The sequence below is a fragment of the Notolepis coatsorum genome (assembly GCF_963971535.1).
Source record: "Notolepis coatsorum genome assembly, chromosome: 18".
NCBI lineage: Eukaryota > Metazoa > Chordata > Actinopteri > Aulopiformes > Paralepididae > Notolepis > Notolepis coatsorum.
This window is the reverse complement of record NC_140182.1, coordinates 77,422,713-77,449,022: the sequence shown is the minus strand read 5'-3', so window position 1 is coordinate 77,449,022 and position 26,310 is coordinate 77,422,713. Positions and strand designations below refer to the sequence as shown.

The following is a 26,310-nucleotide window of genomic DNA, read 5'->3' as shown; positions in this document are numbered from 1 at the left end:
ACAGTCTTCGATACTAACTGCTATGATCAACATTTGACCCACATTAGATGATTGGTATAACGCTGCCCACGGAATTATAAACGCCCCCTAGCCCATCCGGTCAACATCAGATGACGTGTAGTAACTTCTACGTCTAGTTGGAATTTTTTATATCGCGCCGATTGCCATAAAACTGTATTGCATCATCAATATAATGCATTTGGGGCTATATATCACGTTCTGGAGAAAGCTGCAGAAAGAGATGAAAACATACTTATACATTAGACCATACTTTAGTATGAATATGTAAATGAAAAAGTTTAACGTTGCTACACAATGAACAATACATATAGGACTTTGAATGGGCCCTAATAATGGCAATGTAGCAATAGAATTTAAAAAGTTATAGCCATGCAAAGAAGGGGTACTTCTCCATAGACAAATAGAGCTGGCAATCTATGGTATATCATGAATTTAACCCATGGCACCCAAAGTGTTAACGTTACTTGACGATTCACTCGACGTTTGCAGTGGTCGTTGCATAGTGTTTAATTGTACTGAGTTTTTCTCCACTTGCTCACGGACCTTGCCATATAGTTTTGGCATTTCAATTTGGCTAAGGAGGCTGAGAGGAGACTTGCTTTAGCACAGCAACGGGCTAACGTTAGCCGCTAAGCTAACGTTCTAACGTGACTCTGCGGCACCAGTTCCATTAGTGAGGAAAGGGGGGGGGGGATTATATTGACAACAGAGGTTCAAAGATAACTTCACATTTATTTGGCTATTTGTTTCTTTATCGCTTTATCCATCGGGGCTGCTCCTGTTTCCAACTCTGTGTGTTGACAATCCTGGTGTGACATCAACTACGGCAGCTTAGGACGCTCAAACCTCAAACTCAAACCTATTACATCTCGCTCTCTCGCTCTCTCTCTACGTTGTCAAACATGTACACTAAAGTTAAGTTAAGTTGGAGTTGTATTGTGTTTGAATTGTTTGAGGGAAAGAAACCTCCTGTCCTGCTGTAGTTTTAATTTTCACTTTGTGCCGCTTGATTTGATTGTATTTCATGAAAAAAAGTGTTTTTCAGAGATGGAAGTAACTTGAAAAAGGTTTTGCATTTTTCTATGGCAGTTTTGCACAATAAATGTTCTTAAAATACCTCTGTACTATGTGAAATATGTCCTAGTAATACAAGAGTACAATAATAGCTGCCATACCAGTGTTTTACCCCTTCAGAAGCATTTATATAGACATTTTAAGATAAATGAATATACCGTGATATATACCGTTACCGTCTATGCTTCAAATTATACCATGATATACATTTTAGACCATACCGTCCAGCCCTAGTACCTGTCATGCTAATATATCTACACTACTATGCACTTGGAGTGTAACACAAGCTTGATACTATTTGACAAACAATGCCACTGACCCTTGGTTGCCAGAGACGTACCCCTCCTGCTGACTTGTTGTTCACAACCTGTACGTTGCTTTGGATAAAAGCTTCAGCTAAATGACTAAATTGTCATTTTAGATGTCAGAAAGAATGTTTTAATGTCATGTTTCCTCACCTATATTAAACATCTACAATAAATAAATAATAATAATAACCACAACAACAATGATAATAATAACAACACTAACAACAACAATAATAATAATAATAATAATAATAATAATAATAATAATAATAATAATAATAATAATAATAATAATAATAATAATAATAATAATAATAATAATAATAATAATAATAATGTAATCTCTTCTTGTCTTGTCTCTCCTGGTGCATCAGGCCTAGAGTACCAGGAGGTGGAGGTTCACCTGTTGAGGGAGAAGACTGGGTTTGGTTTCCGCATCCTGGGGGGAGACGAAGCCGTGCAGGCTGTGAGTCCGGACGCCCGTGACAAGGCTCGTATGGGACGGGCTGGTCCTCACAACACACCTAACCTCTCACACACAACACACTGACCTCACAACACAACTAACCTCACAACACACCTAACCTCTCACACACACTGACCTCACAACACACCTAACCTCACAACACACCTAACCTCTCTCACACTGAACTCACAACACACCTAAAATCTCACACAAACTGACCTCACAACACCTAACCTCACACACACTGAACTCACAACACACCTAAAATCTCACACAAACTGACCTCACAACACACCTAACCTCACACACACACCTAACCTCACAACACACCTAACGTCACACACACCTAACCTCACAACACACCTAACGTTACATCACACACACCTAACCTCACAACACACCTAACCTCACAACACACATAACCTCACAACACACCTAACCTCTCACACACCTAACCTCACATACACCTAACCTCACAACACACCTATTACCTCAGATGTCAGAATCACCTGCAATATGTTGTATTGTTAACACATTGGACGCCAGACCCGAGATAAATCGGGTTAACTCGCCATCGCTTGAGCGCCAAACCCGAAAAGTCGGGTTTTGGTCCTTATTTCTTTTATTCGCTATTTCCATTCATAATCCATGGAGGGAGCCTGATATTATCATTGGGAATGGGTCTGAGATCGCAAACGTCCAATACCACCGCCTAACGCCTTGCGGCCGGTATTGCACATCCTTGGAATCCCTCTGGCTCAGCCTGTACGTCGATCTAAAAAGTCCGGTCCAGGTTTTCCTAGTCGGTCAGTAGTAACGTTTATAACACATGGATTGAGTATAATCAAGGACCGCCGATTCATGTACTTTGGTGGATTATGTTGGCAACACGATCGACATCAATACTTGGAATGGCGATCAGATAATTGGAATATTCTTTTTGCAGTACATCCTAGTCAAGGTAAGTGCTATATGGTATCAATCTTGCGTTGATCCGAGCATGCCTTCGTTGTGATCTTGTAGTGTTATGTAACGTTACTCCACATCGTATGCCGTTGGTGACGATTGAAGCATAGAAACCCCGCCCTTTCATGCATGCATGATGAAACATAATACCGATAATATAGCGTTGATTTCAGATTGATTGTTGATCCAAGCGAGGAATGGCACGGTTTCTAGTAACATGCACTAAACGCTGTTTAGCGTCGTTTCCTGGGATTACACAGAATACTCATATTCACCACGGTATAAAACATGAATGTATGGATGAAAAAATGATCTGTTTTTTGCATCTTGACCGGAAGAAACTCCATGACAATCGACTATATTATTAGATCCATAGCTATAATATTGAATATAGTTTTAGCACTGCAAACACCGGCATGTATCCCCATTCATTAAAGCGCTGGCACACATGGCCATACGGCCCACAGCGACCTCTGGCGCTGAATGTGTTAACTAGCTAACGTTTGATATATTGGTTGATGTATATTTCCTCAGATAGCTGGTATATTTAGAATTTTAATACAGGCTTCAATAGAACTGGCACCAAATCCTGACGTGATGACGTCTTTCTCCAATTACATTATACTCCTGACCTAACCTCACACACACACACACACACACACACACACACACACACACACACACACACACACACACACACACACACACACACACACACACACACACACACACACACACACACACACACACACACACACAAATGACACCCTCACACAGATCTTCCAACAGCTGCTTCAGATTCTCTGTCCTGACCCACTTTACTACATAGCACCTCCCATTCTGATGTAACGCCTCACGAACTGTCCCAATTTGAGGAGGAATGTTTAAAACCGAGAATAACAGGAGGGTGAAATTAACACATTTTTCCGTGACCCTGAAACGAACTGATAAACCGGATCAGGTGACGACGGTGATGACCGTGTGATTCCACTATTGCCTCGTCTCCATTAGCTATGTTCAGCCTGGCTGGGGGCCATAGCCATGGCCAGGTTCGGTACGGTTGGGTTTGCGTCTCCAACGGTTGGGTTTGCGTTTCTTGTAAACTCTCCGGTTGCTAGGCAACCTTTCAAAATTCACACCAACAACTGTGGTACACAAGCTAAACCCATGGCAACACACAACAGTCTCTGTCATCTGTGGCTCAGTTCTGGCTAGTGGAGACAAGGCCACAGTACGGCTAAACCCTGGCTAGTGGAGACGAGGCCACAGTACGGCTAAACCCTGGCTAGTGGAGACGAGGCCACAGTACGGCTAAACCCTGGCTAGTGGAGACAAGGCCACAGCACGGCTAAACCCTGGCTAGTGGAGACAAGGCCACAGTACGGCTAAACCCTGGCTAGTGGAGACAAGGCCACAGCACGGCTAAACCCTGGCTAGTGGAGACGAGGCCACAGTACGGCTAAACCCTGGCTAGTGGAGACAAGGCCACAGTACGGCTAAACCCTGGCTAGTGGAGACGAGGCCACAGTACGGCTAAACCCTGGCTAGTGGAGACAAGGCCACAGTACGGCTAAACCCTGGCTAGTGGAGACAAGGCCACAGTACGGCTAAACCCTGGCTAGTGGAGACGAGGCCACAGTACGGCTAAACCCTGGCTAGTGGAGACGAGGCCACAGTACGGCTAAACCCTGGCTAGTGGAGACGAGGCCACAGTACGGCTAAACCCTGGCTAGTGGAGACGAGGCCACAGTACGGCTAAACCCTGGCTAGTGGAGACGAGGCCACAGTACGGCTAAACCCTGGCTAGTGGAGACAAGGCCACAGCACGGCTAAACCCTGGCTAGTGGAGACAAGGCCACAGTACGGCTAAACCCTGGCTAGTGGAGACAAGGCCACAGTACGGCTAAACCCTGGCTAGTGGAGACGAGGCCACAGTACGGCTAAACCCTGGCTAGTGGAGACAAGGCCACAGTACGGCTAAACCCTGGCTAGTGGAGACGAGGCCACAGTACGGCTAAACCCTGGCTAGTGGAGACGAGGCCACAGTACGGCTAAACCCTGGCTAGTGGAGACGAGGCCACAGTACGGCTAAACCCTGGCTAGTGGAGACGAGGCCACAGTACGGCTAAACCCTGGCTAGTGGAGACGAGGCCACAGTACGGCTAAACCCTGGCTAGTGGAGACGAGGCCACAGTACGGCTAAACCCTGGCTAGTGGAGACAAGGCCACAGTACGGCTAAACCCTGGCTAGTGGAGACAAGGCCACAGCACGGCTAAACCCTGGCTAGTGGAGACAAGGCCACAGCACGGCTAAACCCTGGCTAGTGGAGACAAGGCCACAGTACGGCTAAACCCTGGCTAGTGGAGACAAGGCCACAGCACGGCTAAACCCTGGCTATTGGAGACGAGGCCACAGTACGGCTAAACCCTGGCTAGTGGAGACGAGGCCACAGTACGGCTAAACCCTGGCTAGTGGAGACGAGGCCACAGTACGGCTAAACCCTGGCTAGTGGAGACGAGGCCACAGCACGGCTAAACCCTGGCTATTGGAGACGAGGCCACAGTACGGCTAAACCCTGGCTAGTGGAGACGAGGCCACAGTACGGCTAAACCCTGGCTAGTGGAGACGAGGCCACAGTACGGCTAAACCCTGGCTAGTGGAGACGAGGCATATACCTATGTTCTGTCCAGTTCTCCTTCCTCTACGCTGCTAATATAGATTGTCGTTGAACAGATTGTGATCGGGGCGATAATAGAAAACACTCCGGCAGAGCGCGACGGGAGGCTTCGACCGGGCGATGAGCTCATCTCCGTGGATAAGATGGTGGTTGCTGGGAAACCGCACAGATACGTGATCGACCTGATGCACGCGGCCGCTCGCAACGGCCAGGTCAGCCTGACGGTGAGGAGGAGAGTCCAGATGCCCGGTGAGGAGACCGCCTTACGTGCAGACATACAGTATATCCATCACCTTACGTGCAGACATACAGTATATCCATCACCTTACGTGCAGACATACAGTATATCCATCACCTTACGTGCAGACATACAGTATATCCATCACCTTACGTGCAGACATACAGTATATCCATCACCTTACGTGCAGACATACAGTATATCCATCACCTTACGTGCAGACATACAGTATATCCATCACCTTACGTGCAGACATACAGTATATCCATCACCTTACGTGCAGACATACAGTATATCCATCGCCTTATGTACAGACGTACTAGTATATCCACCTTACGTACAGACATACTAGTATATCCACCTGGAAAACATTTATTTTCTGACGTATCACTCGATATTTCCACATATCCAAATGATTACATGCTCCAGTGAAAGTGTTGTGATTTCTAATGAAATGGTTTCCTCTGTTGTCTTGTTGTTTGATCTGTGTTTGACTATATGCATACTTTGTGGCTAGTGCTCGTGTTTTGGTAAAGGAATTGGTTTTCATATTTAAAGCACTATGAATAGAGTTTAAGTTCATGTCCTGCATTCATTTTGTCAGAGAAGGTGTTTTCTTTTTTGTGGAATGAAAGTATCCTGTGTACTGTACACATTGTTGAAACAAATCACTTACTTATTCTCAAATGAAGCAGAACCCACAAAACCTGACCCCTTCAGATGACTAACTACCAAACCATTCCCTGTGCTCCCTGGCATCTGAAAACAACATTTGAAGCATCTCAAACAACTCATCTCAGTCATGGAGCAACAGTGCAGAGGACATATAGCCTACAGTTAAAAAGTGGGATTTCTTTTGAAGTCTTTTAAAGGCGGCAATATACTGAAAACAAAGGCAAACTTGCCCCAAAATAAAAGCACAGTCGAATACAGTATGTTGCCACATATACTGTATATTTTGTGTGAAGATTGGTACACACTGAGCAGGTTGGTACACACTGTGGTGTGAGGAGAATCTGACTGGTTGGGATAGCAGGTTAAGATAATATATAATAATAATAATAATAATAATAATAATAATAATAATAATAATAATAATAATAATAATAATAATAATAATAATAATAATAATAATAATAATAATAATAATAATAATAATAATAATAATAATAATAATAATAAAACTTTATTTGTATAGCACCTTTCATACAGAAACTGCAGCTCAAAGTGCTTCACAACAGAAAAAAGACAGGCATAAAATGAGCACATAAAGTGCACTAGTGCAGACACATCACAAATCACAGTTTTTCACATTAGGATCTAACATCCCAACAGGCCACTTGTTAAGATATTCCTTTATTGGCGGCCGGGTAGTGCAGCGGACTAAGCGTCTGCCTACCACCGCAGAGACAGTGGGATCGAATCCAGCTGCCAGAGGTATCTCCGGCTTGGTCGGTCGTCCATACTGACACAATTGGCAGTGTCAGCGGGTGAGAAGCCGATGGGGTGTATCCTGGTCGTTGTAAACAGCGACTCCTACAGGTCGGTCGGGGCGCCTGCACAGCGAGGGAAGGAGCTGGGGGAGGTAGTGTGATCCTCCCACGCGTTACACTCACCCAATGAGTGTTCACTCGCTGTCGGGTGAAAAGAAGCGGCTGGCTGACTCCGCATGTATCGGAGGAGACATATGTGATAGTCTTCAACCCTCCCTAGACCGGCAACGGCAAGTGGGGGGGCAAATACGCACAACGACCAGGAAGGGAGGGAGGGGAATTGGCATAACGACTAAAATTGGGATGGGAGAAAAATACAGAAAAAGGGGGAGAAAAAGTAGATAAAAAAAAAGATATTCCTTTATTGATCCCCTTGGGGAAATGTGGGTATCATAGCAGCATGGGGGAGGAGAGGTATGGGTAGGGTAATAATAGAAAGACATAAATATAGGCATTTAACTAGATGGATATATGAGAACAAATAAACGGTGTAAACTATATAATTAACTCTGAATATAAAAATATGAGGACACTGTGGTATGTGACTGGTTGGGCTAGCAAATTGGTACACACGGTGGTGTGAGAATCTGACTGGTTGGGCTAGCAGGTTGGTACACACGGTGGTGTGAGAATCTGACTGGTTGGGCTAGCAGGTTGGTACACACGGTGGTGTGAGAATCTGACTGGTTGGGCTAGCAGGTTGGTACACACGGTGGTGTGAGAATCTGACTGGTTGGGCTAGCAGGTTGGTACACACGGTGGTGTGAGAATCTGACTAGCAGGTAGTGGACACTGGTGGCCAATACGGAGCTTCATATTCTTTGCAAATGGGTATTTTGTTCTTAGAAAGCTGTCGAAATTTGTTTCCACAACAAGTATACTGCTATCCCTTATGTCCCTTCACTGACACCACAGTAAGAGAGAGAGATTGACTGTCTGTCTGTCTGTCTGTCTGTCTGTCTGTCTGTCTGTCTGTCTGTCTGTCTGTCTGTCTGTCTGTCTGTCTGTCTCTCTCTCCCTGTCGCTCTCTCTCCCCGTCTCTCTCTCTCTCTCCTCCAGGTGAGTTATGTCCAGTGAATGGTCGTAGTCCTGGCTCCGTATCCACGCAGCACAGTTCTCCCCGTAGCGACGCTGCGTCTGCTGTTGCTGCTGCTGCCGTTGCTGGCCCCGCCCCCGCCGCCCCGCCCCCTCCTGAGGGCTCCGCCCTGCAGACCAGCGACGTGGTCATCCACCGCAAGGAAAACGAGGGCTTTGGCTTCGTCATCATCAGCTCCCTCAACAGGCCAGAGAACGCCACCGTCATCAGTGAGTAGCTCTGACCTCTGACCATCATCAGTGAGTAGCTCTGACCTCTGACCATCATCAGTGAGTAGCTCTGACCTCTGACCATCATCAGTGAGTAGCTCTGACCTCTGACCATCATCAGTGAGTAGCTCTGACCTCTGACCATCATCAGTGAGTAGCTCTGACCTCTGACCATCATCAGTGAGTAGCTCTGACCTCTGACCATCATCAGTGAGTAGCTCTGACCTCTGACCATCATCAGTGAGTAGCTCTGACCTCTGACCATCATCAGTGAGTAGCTCTGACCTCTGACCATCATCAGTGAGTAGCTCTGACCTCCATCCCCAAAGGCTGTGATCACATTGGAGGCCTTTTTCTTGTGCTCCAATGCGAGGCAAGGGTGTACATAGAGAATGGAAAGTGCACAGGGCACACAGGGAGCAACGAGCGATGCCACTGATTACCGTTGCTACCTCAGCTAACGTTACATAAGTTACATACATTACTATTGATTACTGTTGCTACCTCAGCTAATGTTACATAAGTTACATACATTACTATTGATTACTGTTGCTACCTCAGCTAATGTTACATACGTTACATACATTACTATTGATTACTGTTGCTACCTCAGCTAACGTTACATAAGTTACATACATTACTATTGATTACTGTTGCTACCTCAGCTAACGTTACATAAGTTACATACATTACTATTGATTACTGTTGCTACCTCAGCTAACGTTACATAAGTTACATACATTACCATTGATTACTGTTGCTACCTCAGCTAATGTTACATAAGTTACATACATTACTATTGATTACTGTTGCTACCTCAGCTAACGTTACATAAGTTACATACATTACTATTGATTACTGTTGCTACCTCAGCTAATGTTACATAAGTTACATACATTACTATTGATTACCGTTGCTACCTCAGCTAACGTTACATAAGTTACATACATTACTATTGATTACTGTTGCTACCTCAGCTAACGTTACATAAGTTACATACATTACTATTGATTACTGTTGCTACCTCAGCTAACGTTACATAAGTTACATACATTACTATTGATTACTGTTGCTACCTCAGCTAACGTTACATAAGTTACATACATTACTATTGATTACTGTTGCTACCTCAGCTAACGTTACATAAGTTACATACATTACTACTCGCAGCCCTCCAGGCGTTGCTGTTCATATCTCGGTGGTAAGACCTGGTTGTACAAACAAGGTTGTCTCCTCCATTATCGATTGGTTTGTTTTTCTGTCGATGTCTCTTCACATACCTCAGATTTGTCATCCCTCCCCTCAGTTGATTTTGATTGGTCCGTCGACAAGAAGTTGACATTGATGTCGGTTCAAAAACGCGAGGCGCATAGTTTAGAGGAGACGCCTGTTGTGACAAAACCAGGGGTTTCACTGGGAGAGCGTAACATGTGCGGAGGTTCACGCTATCTCCCCCAGCTACCCAGAGACAGAGGACTCTCAAGCTATTTCTCAAGTCATCTATTTCTGATCATTTTATTCACAAATTGGAATATTCTTGACACCTTAAACATCAGTGTATATAACAGGACATATTATGTAGCACCTCTGGGATTTTCATCACATTTCTTTGCAGCGACGTCTTTATTTATGCTAAAAACGTATGGATTGGCATGAAAATTGCAGACTTTAATGCAGTGAAATTACAACGATCAAGTTTCAAGCCGCTTCACTATTTCCAGGGAACTGTCAATTTAGTTTTTTACGAACCGTCAAGGCTCATGAAAAACAATTAAGGTGTTGAAGGATGCATACAGTAGGACCCGTTCTACAGCTGGAATTGTACACAAGTAGGTTTCACACACTTTTTCTTTTTTCCACAATCTCCATTCATACACATTCAACCTGTTTATAAAAAAAATAAAAAAATAAATATATATATATATACACTAATAGTAAAAAAGAATGCTATAGTTTCCTTTTAAGTAGCACCCACATTTCCTTTTTGCATGACAGACATATATGGTTCCCAGAGTTGAAAAAAGTCGTTCTGCTTTGCCCTTGGCGATGTAAGTCTTTCCAGGCTGATACAGTCTGAATACTGATCACATTCTCAGTGTTGGAGCATCCATACTCTTCCAACACTTTTATTCGGAATCCATGCAATGTTACCCCCCCCCCCCCCCCCGTTATGTGACGTTACCCCAGTCATGTGACGTTACCCCCCCCGTTGTGTGACGTTACCCTCCCTTTATGTGACGTTACCCCCCCCCGTTGTGTGACGTTACCCTCCCTTTATGTGATGTTACCCCCCCCCGTTATGTGACATTACTCCCCCGTTGTGTGACGTTACCCCCCCCTTTATGTGATGTTACCCCCCCCCCCCCCCCGTTATGTGACATTACTTCCCCCGTTATGTGACATTACCCCCCCCGTTATGTGCCATTACTTCCCCCGTTATGTGACGTTACTTCCCCCGTTATGTGACCCGTTTCCCCAGCTGTGCCTCACAAGATCGGGCGCATCATCGAGGGCAGCCCCGCAGACCGCTGCGGGAAGCTGAAGGTGGGCGACAGGATCCTGGCCGTGAACGGACAGTCCATCATCAGCATGCCCCACGCAGACATCGTCAAGCTCATCAAGGACGCGGGACTCACCGTCACACTGCACATCATACCGGAGGAGGGTAAGAGTGCGTTTTCAACACGTCACCTTGTCCACCCAGGCCAGTAGCTGCAGGTTGAGGGGCGAGTCATCCTGACTTAGCCAAAGCCTCCCTGAATTATCATCAGATAACTCACCGCAGACACATACTCCCCTGAGAGAGGGGGAGATGAGAGAGAGACAGACTCTACTTTTAGGACTCTATCACACACTTGCAGTTGTCACCAAGCCTTTTAACCTCTTAGCAAGCTCCCCCAAAATTGGCCATTTTAGTTTTTGTTTTTGAGGACTGCATACTTTTTTTGCAAACCAAAACAACATACTGTATACTTATAGCACATGCATGAACCTGGTCTCTTTTGAAAGATGACATTCTGAAGTTTCTGATTCCAGAAAGAAAATTCACTTTTAGTGCTAACGTAATAGAGTAACATAGGTCTAAACTTGAGTTGTAGAAAAACTTGTTACTCAAGTTTTTCTGTAGTAGTTAGTAGTCCAGAGGTAGTTTTTTTTATTTATTATTCATACATCCCCATGTGGTATTTCATTGGTAAGCCACACTCATTGGCTACAACGAGATCGGATCTAGATTGACGGAACTACTGCAGCCTGAGTCGGGAGTCGTATTTTGCGCAATACCGTGTACTTCGCACAAGCCTCAAATACCGGCATGTAACTCGAGAACCGCTCAATGGATTTTGTCACCTGAAAGGGCTCTCCACAGGCAACAAATGGGGCTTTAATTCGATATATATATATTGTATTACAAAATATGCACACCGAGCCACTAGGGGTCGCCAAAATGCCGGTTGCAAAAAGTCCGAAAAACTTCCCATATGTGGGACGTTGCATTCTAAGAGGTTGGTTAACTGTTCTGCTTCATGTATTACATACCTTGTCATTTTATTTGGTTGTTTGTTTTAATTATTTCCCTTACCTCTGTGATGTATGTATTGTCTGTCTCTTTTCTCTTTTCTCTTTTATTTTTTTGTCCCTTTTCCCTGTTACCCTTCGAGAGGCCCTTTTGTCCTCTCACCAGGCAGTCATTGTAGAATTTGGTCTTAATTGACCTGCCTGGTTAAATAAAGGTTAAATAATAATAAGAGGTCATGAGCACATACATGACATAACACTGGTGTCTAATATCCGATCACAACGTGTTAATTTTCCAATTCATTTTACAGCCTGCTCATTCTTTCCCCCCCCCCCAATTTGTTCACATTCTCTCTCTCTCTCTCTAGCTCCAGCTGTTCCTCTCACATAACACCATCCCTCTGTTGCTATGAAACATCACTGTCGTTAGGTGAAAACCTAGGTTACCATGACAACTCTCATTCGTTGCAGATCCCCACTCTGGACCGAGCTCAGAGAAACAGAGTCCCATGACCCAGAAACACAGTCCTCAGGCCCAGCCCAGCCCCGGAGCCCAGTCCGTCCAGGGAGGCACCCCCCAGCCCAGCCAGACGGCGGTCCAGCCGGGTCAGATGCCGGCCCAGACTGGCCAAGCTCCGGCCCCGCCCGGTCAGACGCCGGCCCAGACGGGCCAAACGGCGGCGACTCAACCGGCCCCGGTGCCCATCCAGCCCCCCCCGGCCGGGACGCAGCAGAGCCCGGTCGCTCAGCCTCCTGGTCCCGGCCCCCCCCAGCTCTACCTCCACGACGGCAGGTACGTCACTTAACTCATTCAGCGCCGCGGGCCTAGAGCATCTTTGTTCCTACTGTGCCACCGCTCTAAGAGAGTCTATATTCTATATTATAGCTATGGATACAATACTATGGCTCATTTGACATCAACTATCCATCGTTCAATATGTGAAAAAGAATAATTTTTTTCATGTATACGTTTGCGTGTTATACCGTGGTGAATATAAATATAGTTTCAGAGTGATCCTGGCTAATTCCATAAAACGGCGCATACGTGAATTTTACTAAAAGCGTTGGCGTTGCTCGCCTGGATGCGCTACTATTTCCAAATCAAATGTATATAATAGGTATTATGTTTCATCATGAATGCATGAAAGGGGGGAGGGTCGTTTTTTGATGCTTTGATCGTCACCAACGGCATACGTTCTGGAGTACGTTACACATGGTCGTTGAGATCATGGTTTGATCAAAGCATATAGTCCTTAACTTCACTATGAGGTACCCCAAAAAGAATATTCCAATTGTCTGATCGCGATTTCCAGTATTGGTGTCCATCATGTCGTCAACATAATCCACCACAACACATGCATCGGGGGCATTGTACGCATTTCAATGCCATCGAGTGAACCGCTAGACTCGCCTGACCAAAGAAACTGCGCCCGGATGCGGCCGGTATTGCACTCTAGTGATCTCAGAGTGGTTCCCTATGGTAACCCCGAGGTCCGTGTGAGAGAAATTAATAAAAATATCGAATAAAAAAAAAAACTATACTCTGGTCTGGCGCTGAACGGTTGGCGAGTTAACCCGACTTTCCTCGGGTCTGGCGCTGATTGAGTTAAGGCCGAGATATGATAATAATAATAACAATAATAATACACTTTATTTGTATAGCACCTTTCATACAAGAATTGCAGCTCAAAGTGCTTCACAGCAGCAAAAAAGACAGGCACATAAAGTGCAGACAAAAAACTAATTTTCACATTAAGACATTGAGTGCCACGCCCCTTGAATTACACAAAAACAGCGTTTTTGTGTAATTCAATAAACACGTTGTAATTTTTCGCCTGATTATCGGATCTTCCTGAAATCAACGATAGATCATCATTATTATCCTTCGCCGTGCACGCATGCAATGTGATTTAGACCGGTGCGCCACGTCATAGCCACGTTAATAACGTTTGTAATAAACCAAACCGTTTGTAAATCCGTCAAGATTTCAGCGAGTTAAGAGTATTTTTGTTTGTGCAGATCATCACCTTAAAGCAGTAGTCCACTCAAGCAAGATGGCCGCCGGTGAACTACGTGGGATACTCTGCCTTGAGCCATCTAGTGTTTATATATATCTATGGCTGCACGTACAGTAGGGAGCTCGGCAGGCTCGCTGCAACCACTTTGACATCTGAGTATAAATTAGGCATAACAGTCAGTGGGAACGCTCTCTTGAGCCGGTGATGATATTACATGCTACCTAACTCCTTTTAAAAAGAAATCAGTGCTGATTTATTTTGCACATAAAACAGAAACAGTTTTGCAAACGTTTCATTTAGTTTGACTGTTATTCAGAGTCAGTAAGTAAGGGGGAGGACACTGAATCCTCATGTTGTGTTGATTACAGCTCAAACCATTGCTGTTTATTCCATCTCCGCCACCTGTTCCACCCCAGGTGAAAATCTGCATAAAATGTATACCTAGGTTAATGGAATATTGCTCCACTTCTACAAGGGCTATTTGCATATTCTTGGTATCTAGGAACATCTATGGACCTCAATGAATGTATTCTCAGTGTCAGAAATATTGTGTCTATTACTAGGCTTGCTTAAATTGTGATGAAACAAAGGAAAATATGAATTATGATTTTTCTTTTCATCTTTGACAGTGAATAAAACCATGATAATAATGACCAAACTTAAAAAACTGCCACTGAGCTCATTCAGTACCCTCTTGAGATCATGTGTACAAAAGATCTAAGGAAATTAATAAAGGGAAGATGATCAAACTGAAGGTTCTGTATATACAGTACTGAATTCTCCCATCCGGACCAATGCAATTTGAAATATTATTATAGAATATAGAATATATGCTTATACATTACCTTATTATAGCCAATTCGCACATTTATATATATATACATATAGTATCTTTCAAATGGCCGAGTTCAATTTGGATATAGTATCACCAGGCTTGCATAATAACAGATACTGATATTTACTGTAATCGACTGTACTATTTTATTTCCCCCACAGTGTAACCATTTTGAAACTAATTTCAGATCTAATTCTTCCTACATGGTAACAATAGTGTGGGGAAACTGACTGCGTTTCAATATTTGTCAAAAACGTTACCTTTTGTAGCTTATTATCGCGAATCATAACAATTATTGACATAATTCATTCAGAACACTGAACTTTTAACCCCCATAGAACTTGCCAGGAAGTGTAGATCGGAGAAATTCCAACGCTGGCAGATAGCTAGCGATCTCCTCTACAAAATGGCCGCAAAAAAGCTTCAATTCCCATGGTTCAACATTTCCATTTCCGGTTCCGGGTCAAATTGGCAATCGCAAATAGAAAACTTAAAATTATATAAGTACACTTTTAACCTATTGCTAAACTATTGCCAACCTAACGTTTTACATTATACATGTATTTGTGACATAGTAGTGATGATAATACTTGAAAACGGTTTATTTTAAAATCACAAATTATTTTGCATCTTCATAAAAATATGCATATAATTTAATAAGGTCAAAAGGGGTCGGTACCGACCCCGTCGAGTGGAACAGGATGCTGTAATTGTCAGGATTCAGTGTCTTCCAATAACATCATATTCAAACTAATTAACTCATTAACTCTCAATAACTAACTGAATGAATGTCTTGACAGTTTGTGAATATGTGTGAGATTATGTGCAAAATAAATTATTTATTTATTTATTCATGGTGAAGTGCTCCTGTAAGCTGTGTGTGTGCGTGTGCGTGTGCGTGCGTGCGTGTGCGTGCAGAAGGCAGGGGGTGTATGACAGGCCGTGTGTATAAACAGAGTGAGTTATCTTCTTCTTCCATGCCACTAACTCCAGGAGACTGCAGACCACTTTTGTCACCATTCAGACTCTCAGTCCCAGGTCTCTCTCTGCTTTGTTGCGTAACACCACTTAGCTCTGACGGTGTGAGTGCATAATTTACCTTCAGATCTCCCTTCTATAATGCATGGAGCCCAGGGCTCTGTTTCCTGTCAAAATCCAGAAAAAGAAAGATCTGTGTGTGTCTGTGTGCGCACGCTTGCGCATCTCAGATCAAGACGTTCAGAGTTCCACTGGCAGCGCTGTGGATTTATGCCCTCAGTACAAGCGGGAGCTTTATAAAAGTTTAAAAAGCAAGCATGATATTGCCTCTGCCTCCTGCTGTGTGGTTCTACTGGCCGCAGCAGAGGCTCACAGGCGCATATCTGTATCTACGGTTATGTAAAAGGATTATGTGCGGGTATGTACAGACAGGTGGATATATATATATATATATATATATATATATATGGTAAGAATAAATATATATATATGCTACATGATAGCAACATTATTGTACATGCTAGCATACAGTTGTATGGGTTATATACAGTATGCAGGTGTATAAGTAGGTATATAGGTAGGAGGATTATATGCAGTTATATTCAGACAGATATGGATATATATATTATATTATTATGTATTATGTTATTAAATAATATATATATATATATGCAGTAAATACATTATATATATATATTGAAGGATATGGCTTGTTTTCATTGAGTATGACAGAAATAATTACTATATAACTAGTATAGTGCTATAACACCTTTTAATTCTAAAGTACATAAAGTACATAGGTACTAACGGCACGGTGGTGTAGTGGTTAACACTGTCGCCTCACAGCAAGAAGGTCCAGGGTTCGATTCCCGCTTGGGGACCAGGTTTCCATGATGCCAGGTACCCAGGTGGGGTATCTCCCAGGCCTTTCTGTGTGGAGTTTGCATGTTCTCCCCGTGCTCGCAAGGGTTTCCCCCCGATAAGATAAACCCAATGGAAAAACATGCACAACAACAGATCGCTAACGCTGTGGCGTCCTTGACGAAGACGGGCAGGAGCACTTGGATTGGTCCCCTGGTGCGGCCCTCGCCGACGCCTGTCTGCTCCCGGCTGCCCTTGGGGGGAAGGACGACGGGATGGGTTAATCGCAGAGACGAATCGCATCGGTGATCCTACAAGAGACAATGCATGCGTGTGTGTTCCGGTGTGTGTGTGTGTGCTAACCGTGTGTGCTAACCGCTAAACATTGAGGATAATTGCATGCCAATTAAAGACCTTTGAACAGGTCCTGCATTATTATATTATAATATAGGTAAACACCTTTTAATCGTGTTTAGCCGTTTAGACTGAATCTGTTCTGTATGAGTTCAGGGCCTGTGAGGAGGAGAGATACAATGGGGGAAATAAGTATTGAACACATCAGCATTTTGTCCCTTAAATATATTTCCAATGTGGCCATTCAAGTGAAATGTTCACCAGACTTTGGTATTAACTCAGGGAATCCAGAAAAAAAAAATCTAAACATTAAAGTCCATACATAAATAAAGTTATGTGTAATAAAGTGGAATGACATAGGAAAAAAGTATTGAACACACTAACTGAAATTAATTCAATACTTAGTGGAGTAATCATTATTTCATCATACTTTGTTTGTAATGACAGCTCCAAGGATGCTTTCTGTATGATGTAACTAATCACCTGCAGTATTCAGGTGTGATTTTGGCCCATTCCTCTACACAGATTGTCTTTCAATCTTGAAGATTGCGGAGGGGCCTCTTGTGAATCTGGATCTTCAGATGCTTCCACAAATGTTCAATTGGGTTTAAGTCAGGTGATTGACTGGGTCATTCCAACAAGTTGATTTTCTTTCTCTGAAATCAACTGCAAGTTTCCTTTGCTGTATGCTTTGGATTGTTGTCATGTCTACCAGTACCAGGAGAGGAGAAGCAGCCCCACACCATGATACTTCCACCTCCAAACGTCACTGTCGGGTAATGTGCACTGCTATTTCTCCTCCAAACATGGTGTGTTGTGTGACAGCCAGAAAGTAACATTTTGGTCTCATCTGACCAGAGTACATGCTCCCAGTAATTCACTGGCTTGTCCAAATGTTGTTAGGCAAACTTTAAACAAGCTTAAACTTTTTTTCAGTAGTGGAGTCTTGCGGGCTGAGCACGCACAGAGGCCATGGCGGTGGAGTGCATTGCCTATGGTCCTTTCTGTCACAGTTGTACCTGCTGCCTCCAAGTCTTTCTGGAGCTCTTTCCTAGTGGTCCATGGCTCTCTGGCTACTCTTCTAAGTATCCTTCTGACTCCCTGTGCATGGTCGGTTGATGATGGAGTGATGTTGCTTCCACTTATGGATAATGCCCCCAATGGTGCTTACTGGAAGATTCTGAAGTTGTGAAATACATCTTTAGCCAATTCTATTTACATGATTTGCAACAATCTGTTTGTGAAGGTCTTGAGAGCTCTTTGCTTTTACCCATCATTTGATGTTTCTTGTGTGGCACCTTGGTAACAAAAAAAACATTTTATAGCGCATCAATATATTCTAACCCAGTTGACATTATTAGCACAGATAGGAGGTAGAGTTGCCTCCTAATTAGTTTTGTTTTTCAGCTAGTTCCTTGCCTTTCCTTGCTGCAGTGTACTGTTTTTTCTTAGTGTGTCCAATACTTTTTTCCTGTTTCATTCCACTTTATTACACATAACTTTATTTACATATGGACTTTAATGTTTAGAGTTCTTGTCTGGATTTCTTGAGTTAACACAAACGTCTGGTGCAAATTTCGCTTGAATACGCTCATTGGAAATACATTTACTGAATAAAATGTTGATGTGTTCAATACTTATTTCCCCCATTGTATATGGGTCAAAAGCGGTTGCTAGGGTGACGAGATAGGTGCCAATTAGCCAGGGACGGAGTCAAAACAAAGATAGTGGGGCGGGTCGCCTAGGCAACCCAGGCGAGATAGCGGAGCTGTTCGAGGTCAGCATTCCTCAGCGTAGACAGAGATAGCACCAACAAGAGAGAGAGAGCGACTCCTAAACTATGCGCTTTTCCAAGGAGATCAGTTGAGTTTGGATAGCGAGACCGACCACACCAGGCCTCCTCCTCCTCCTGATGAGGAGGGGGAAGGGAAGCCATGAGGAGGCGAGCTAGCGAGCTAGGCCGCAAAAACCAAGAGAGATAGAACTTTTTCAAATTTAGTTTCGGACTTTCAATTTGTTTCATTCTGTACGAGACCTTTTGTTTATGCAAATAAACCATCCTTTTCTGATCCAACCTGGACTTTCAACTTACGTTATTTTGGATGCATACAGAATTCCACCGAACGATTGCCTCAACAATACAAAACAAATACACAACACAGAGATGGCCGGGAGAGGAGATGGAGGCTGATAACCATCAACAAAAGCCTATCAGATTGTAATCTAACAATATGCAGTTATATATGATAGATATTAGGGGTGTAACGGTACACAAAAACCACGGTACGTACCTCGGTTTTGAAGTCAAGGTTCGGTATGGTTTTCGGTACAGTGTTCCACTCATGGGTGATGTAGTGTGAAGTAACTAATTGTACTTGTAGGGCTGTCAACGATTATTCTTTTTTTGTTTTGATCCACTTTTTCTCCTCTTTTTCAATTTTTCTCCCATCCCAATTCCACTGGGCCAATTCTCCCCTCCCCTGTCTTGAACGTTGCTCGCATATGCCCCCCACTGGCCGGTTGTAGGGAGGATAGAAGCTTTGCATCACGTGTTCCCTTCGATACACGAGGAGGCAGCCTGTCACATATTTTCACCTGCCAGCGCGGACTCTCATTGGCGAGGTGCAACGTGTGGGAGGCTCACACTACCCCTGCCATTTCCTGTCTCTGCTGTGCAGGCGTCCCCCAACCGACCTGTAGGAGTCGCTGTCCACAACGTCCAGATTACCACCCATCGACTTCCACCCGCTAACTCTGCCAATTGAGTTAGTATGACAGCTGGCCCAAGCCGGACGCAACGCCGACAGCCGGAGTCGAACCCGGTGTCTCTTGCATTGGTGACGAGCGCAATGTCCGCTGCACCACCCAGCCGCCTGTCAATGATTATTCTATATTGAAATTAATAATCGACTTGTAAAAAAAAATCGAATAATTATATTAGATTAAAAAACAGCCCCCGGTGGGCAGTCGTTAGTGGTTAACATACCGTTGTATTCGTTCGGTACACTACACAGCCGTTCGGTACGGTACGGTACACACTGAAACGGTTCGGTTCGGTACGGATACGTGTACCTTTACACCCCTAATAGATATATAATGTATATATGCGGTATATATGGGTAGACAATAGTGAAGTGGGTAGTTTTTTTTTATCCACTTTTTCTCCCATTTTCTATATTTTCTCCCATCCCAATTTCGTATCATCCAATTCAACCCTCCCCTGTCACGAACGCTGTTTCTTGCCTCCCACAAGCCGGCTGCAATGTGGACTAAGTCATACATAGCACAAGTCCCCTCCGGTACTTGAGGTAACAGCAGTCGCATCTTTTCACCTGCGCAGCTCGATCTCTCAGTGGCGAGGAGTAACGCGTGGGAGGCTCACGCTGCCCCCGACACTTCCTGATTCTACTGCGCAGGCGCACAAACCGACCTGTAGGAGTCGCTGTCCACAACGCCCGATCCCCACCCATCAGTTTCCCACCCCCTAATACGGCCAATGTGTATGAACGACCAGCTAAACTGAATGCAATGTGGAACGCTGGGCTCGAACAGGCAAGCCCAGCGTCTCCGTCATTCGTGGCGAGCGCCTTGCCCACTACGCCACGTAGCCGCCCAGTGAAGTGGGTAGTTAAGAATTATTCTGATTACTATGAATACAGTGTAGTGTCTACAGTTGTAGCCAGTGAAAGCAGTACTGTAGGTAGGTAAATAAATTAAGTAGGCAAAAGAGTTCAGAGTTATACAGAATGGGTAACAGAGCATCAGGGTGTAGGCAATGGAGTCAGAGTTTATTAACGTGGCAGAGTTCAGGGAGATGACAGCTAAGGGAAAGAAGCTGTTTTTGTATGATAATCTCAGGGGTTTGCTCAGATTTGCTCAAACTCACAACATGCACTCACACACCAATCACACCTACTTCATTGTTGTAATATGATACAACAATTTCTGGTAAGAAACTTTTTTTTGGCTCACCCGAGCTTGGTAAGAATCCACTTTCATAGCTCCGTCTGTGTTTAGAACGCCCACTTCACCAGTCGTCTTCTTCTGATGAGTTTCCATCAAATGCGTTACTGTGGAATTGATTGATTGATTGATTGAAAACTTTATTAACAGATTGCAGAATGGGTACAATACAGTACGGCTTAATACAAACAATTGTTAAGGGGATGCAGACCAGAAAAATACTTTCGTCTTGTTTACACCAGGGTCCCCCATTTTCAATTCATCAATACATTTATGACATGACATACAGATATACAGAAATGGAATCAAATTCTCTGCAGTAACTTTATCAAATAAAGTTTGGGTGGGGGGGCATTTAGATGCTCAAAGGGGGGTGGTGTTTTCTTAATTTTTCTTAATCTTCAATATTGCTAGTTTAATTTCCCCAGCAGCTTCATATTGTGCATTTCCACCATTTATTCAGGATCTACACTTAACGCATAACAGCAGACTTCCATCATGTCACCCATCAGCTTTCTCCACTGCTCTGTTTGAATCATTGACACATAGAGCAAATAGCCAATGCAACATAGAAAGTTGCTGATTCCAGTTACAAGTGTTTTGAACGAGTATATAAACTGTAAACAGGCCTATGTTTCCTTGTTCCGCTGTGTTGTGACGACCCATTTAGAGGCTAATACTTTCTGCATTGTGAGCACATTTTGAGCTTTTAGGGAAACTTGCAGATATATTATGACATGTCTTTGTTTATGAGCAATTAATACCATGATGAACATAAACACATCATTCTACACCAGGTCAACAAAAATTGGAGTCAGAGCGTGCGTGCGTGGACAATAATATAAGTAATTAGATTATTCAATTATTTACTTATTGCTGTTATTTCTAATAGCATCCTATACTCTGTTAGAAGCCTGCTTTGACACTGACAGGATTTACTAACACCAACAGACTGAGCCAAATAGAAACAATAATGGCTGAGAATTTCACAGATACCCATGATAAACAGAAAGTATCTACATTGAGGGCCGAAAATAAAATTCCCACACATTTAGACATGACACTTGTCAACCAAAGTGCTTCACAGTAAGTCGCATAGCTAAAAACAAAGAAAAGTGCTAAAGTATAGAATAAACAGAAAATATAAACAACCAATGGACAGACAAAGAAACAAAACAACACGTCAACAAGCAAGGCAAGAGTCAGAGTGAGTCAGGGAAGGCCAGGGAGTATAGATGGGTTTTGAGTTTAGATTTAAAAGACTCGATGGAGGGGGCAGATTTGATGGACATGGGGATGCTGTTCCAGAGGTCAGGGGCTGCGACAGCAAAAGCACGCCCCCCCCTAGACTTGAAATTGGACCTACGGGTAGTTAGGAGACGCTTGTCAGCCGATCTGAGGGCCCTGACGTTGGTATAGGCCAGGGGGTGAGGAGGTCTGCTAGGTAAACAGGGGCCTTACCATTTAGGGCTTTATAAACTAATAGGAGAACCTTGAATTCTATTCTGTAGCACACCGGGAGCCAGTGAAGGGAGGCAAGAACAGGGGTGAGCTCTCTTCTGGGTACCTGTCAGCAGTTACAATAGTATCATAGTGAGGATATGAATGACTCTTTCAAGGTCTGAGGGGGAGAGAATGGCCTTGATCCTAGCTATGGACCGGAGCTGGAAGAAACACCCCTTCACCACGAGTTTACCTGCCTATTGAAAGTAAACTCGGGGTCAAAGAGCACGCCCAGGTTTTTTACAAAGGGCTGGACTAGGGCAGACCGGTTACCCAGGCTGCTGGCGATGATAGGGGGTCTTGGCCCAAAAAAGGCACCACTGTATTAGACTTTCTCACACTTGACATTTAAACATTCTAAATGGGTTTCCTGTCGCAGTGTTTGCTAATATAAATAGCTGGCAGGAAATAAACTGTTCCCTAGCAACTTAACTCCACTGGAAAAAGTCTATATATAAGATCAGATTGGCACTCGGCACCAGACACAGAATCAATAAGGCGGTGGAAAAGGTGGTGTCTGTGGCTCCCTGGGTGACGGACGCTCTCTCTCTCTCTCTCTCTCTCTCTCTCTCTCTCTCTCTCTCTCTCTCTCTCTCTCTCTCTCTCTCTCTCTCTCTCTCTCTCTCTCTCTCTCTCTCTCTCTCTCTCTCTCTCTCTCTCTCTCTCTCTCTCTCTCCCTCTCCCTCTCCCTCTCCCTCTCTCTCTCTCTCTCTCTCTCTCTCTCTCTCTCTCTCTCTCAAACTTCCCCTCTAACCCTGCTGCTTCGCGTGTGTGTCTCACAGGTCAGAGGTGAAAGCCAGACAGGACGTCAAACCCGACATCCGTCAGCCTCCGTTCACAGACTACCGGCAACCCCCGGTGGATTACCGTCACCCGCCGGTGGCCGACTACCGGCAGCCACCCACGCTGGACTACAGACACCCGCCGGGGCTCCTGGACTACAGACCGCACCCCGCAGCCACGCAGTTCTCCCTGGGGCTCCCTGCAGACTTCAGGCCACAGGTGAGACACCTAGATTAGATTAGATTAGATTAAAATGTATTTTCAATTTTCATCATACAGCACAAGTACAGTCCAACGAAAAGAAGTGTGGCATCCAACCAGAGTGCAAATGTAACAAGTTTCAAGTTTCTTTATTAGTTGTCATACAAAAGTACAGAATACTTTTATATAAAATGCTTCTTTCTGTTTTGCTCCAGAGATTGTGCTAGATAAAAATAGATAAGTATAAAATAAGTATAATAAGTATAAAATAGAAGTGTTCAATATATACATATATACAATATACAATGCAGAGTAGAAAAGTAACTGAGTTACAATACAATATACAGTACAATGCAGAAATGGGATGAGGTACAATTTAGGTACAATTTACAGTAAGGTGTAATGAGGTATGAGTTGTAGTGCAAATTCTTTACCAATAAATATAAAGTGTGTTAAGTGTCTAAAGTGGGTAAAGTGGGTGCTGCAGTGAGTTGTTTGTTTAAAGTGAGTGTGTGCGTGTGTATGTGTGTGCTGTGAGTGTATTTGATGGTTGTTACATAGTGTTATTGTCATTTAGCATCCTGATGGCCTGAGGATAGAAGCTTCTTCTGAGTCTCTCTGTGCATGCCATGAGACACCGGTATCGCTTGCCTGACCGCAGCAGTTCAAAGAGGCAGTTGTTTGGGTGGCTGGAGTCTTTGATTATTCTCTTAGCCTTACCCATGCAACGCTTGTTATAAATGTCCTGGAGAGTGGGAAGCCCACCTCCAATTGTGCGTTCGGCTGAACGGGCCACTCTCTGTAGTCTGCTACGGTCTTGTGCGGTGCTATTCCCAAACCAGGAGGTGATATTGCCAGTCAGGATGCTCTCTCTTGTGCATGAGTAGAAGTTCTTAAGGATCTTCTTGTTACGGTTTGTATGCGACCCCAATAGCACAACACAAGACAGGTATGAGAGTTAGCCAAAACAAGGGCATAATCTATTTACAAACTAAAAAGCGGCACCTTCCCTTTAAGGGAGAACAAAAATACACAGGTGAATCCTCTAGAGCCCATGAATGAAATGAAAGTTATGAGTTTCAAGTTTCTTTAATAGTTGTCATACAGAAGTACAGAATACTTTTGTACAAAATGCTTCTTACTGTTGCGCTCCAGAGACTGTGCATGACAAGATAAGTATGAAATAAAAACATAGTAAAAATTAGAAGAAAAAAAAGAGGTCACAGTGTTCAGTTTAGACATATGTACAATGTTCGTAGACGTAGTTACCATACAATATACAATACTGTGCAGTGTACTAATATACAATACTATATAGTGCAAGGCATAAATGGACGAGGTGCAGTTTAGGTACAATTCACAGTAGGTGTACGAGTTGTAGTGCAAATCCTTTATCAATAAATATAAAGTGTAAGTGTGTTTGTGTGATCTAAGTGTGGAGAGTGGGTGCTGCAGTGTGTTGTTTGTTTGAGTGAGTGTGTGTGTGCGTGTGGGTGTGTGTGCTGTGTGCATTTGATGGTTGTTGCATAGTGATTATTGTTCGTTTAGCGATTATTGTTCGTTTAGCAGCCTGATGGCCTGGGGATAGAAGCTCCTTCTGAGTCTTTCTGTGCTCGCCATAAGACTCCGGTATCGCTTGCCTGACGGCAGCAGTTCAAAGAGGCAGTTGTTCGGGTGGCTCGAGTCCTTAATAATTCTCTTAGCCTTCCCCTTGCACCGCTTGTTGTAAATGTTCTGGAGGGTGGGAAGCCCCCCTCTAATTGTGCGTTCGGCTGAACGTGTCACTCTTTGTAGTCTGCTACGGTCTTGTGCAGTGCTATTCCCAAACCAGGAGGTGATGTTGCCGGTCAGGATGCTCTCTATTGTACATGAGTAGAAGTTCCTAAGGATCTTCTGGCTGACTTGGAACTTCCTTAGGCGCCTGAGGAAGTAGAGGCGTTGTCGTGCCTTCTTCACAACACTGTCAATGTGTGTGGTCCATGACAAGTCCTCGGATATGTGGGCTCCGAGGTACTTGAAACTGTTCACTCTCTCAACTGGTGCCCCGTCGATGCTGAGGGGGCTGTAGTCCTTGACCCCCGACCTCCTGAAGTCCACAATCATCTCTTTTGTTTTGCTGACGTTCAGGGAGAGGCAGTTCTCCTGACACCACTGTGACAGGTTCTCTACCTCTTCCAGGTAGGCCCTTTCGTCGTTGGCAGAGATCAGGCCCACCACTACTGTGTCATCAGCAAATTTGATGATGGTGTTGTTGTTCCGCTGTGCTACGCAGTCATGTGTGTACAGGGAGTAGAGGAGGGGGCTCAGAACACAGCCCTGGGGGGCCCCTATGTTGAGCGTGATGGATGAGGAGGTGCAGTTGCCGGCTCTTACCACCTGGGGTCTGCCCGTCAGGAAGTCCAGGACCCACTGGCACAGGTCATAGTTCAAGCCCAGGTCCCTGAGCTTGGCTATGAGTTTGGAGGGGACTATGGTATTGAATGCTGAGCTGTAGTCGATGAACAGCATTCTCACATAGTTCCCCTTCCTCTTGTCCAGATGTGATGCTGCTGTGTGCAGCACATGGGCTATGGCGTCCTCCGTGGACCTGTTGGGGCGATATGCAAATTGCAGAGGGTCCAGGTTGATGGGGAGGGAGGAACAGATGTAGCCCTTCACTAGCTTCTCAAAGCACTTCATGGCTATGGAGGTGAGGGCTACAGGGCGGTAGTCGTTGAGGCAAGCGGGCGTAGATTTTTTGGGTACAGGG

The 26,310-nt window shown here is 44.2% G+C and overlaps 1 protein-coding gene across 1 annotated transcript in view; it reads left to right on the top strand.

Annotated features, from left to right (window-relative positions):
* Window positions 1-26,310, top strand: part of magi2b (membrane associated guanylate kinase, WW and PDZ domain containing 2b) — a gene marked incomplete at its 3' end in the record, with an annotated part of 475,453 nt that overhangs the window by 434,524 nt on the left and 14,619 nt on the right. Inside the window, 6 exon segments of the mRNA XM_084335313.1 lie at window positions 1,778-1,869; window positions 5,570-5,762; window positions 8,304-8,549; window positions 11,029-11,214; window positions 12,537-12,858; window positions 23,360-23,579. Coding sequence (XP_084191439.1) covers window positions 1,778-1,869; window positions 5,570-5,762; window positions 8,304-8,549; window positions 11,029-11,214; window positions 12,537-12,858; window positions 23,360-23,579 — 1,259 coding nt within the window.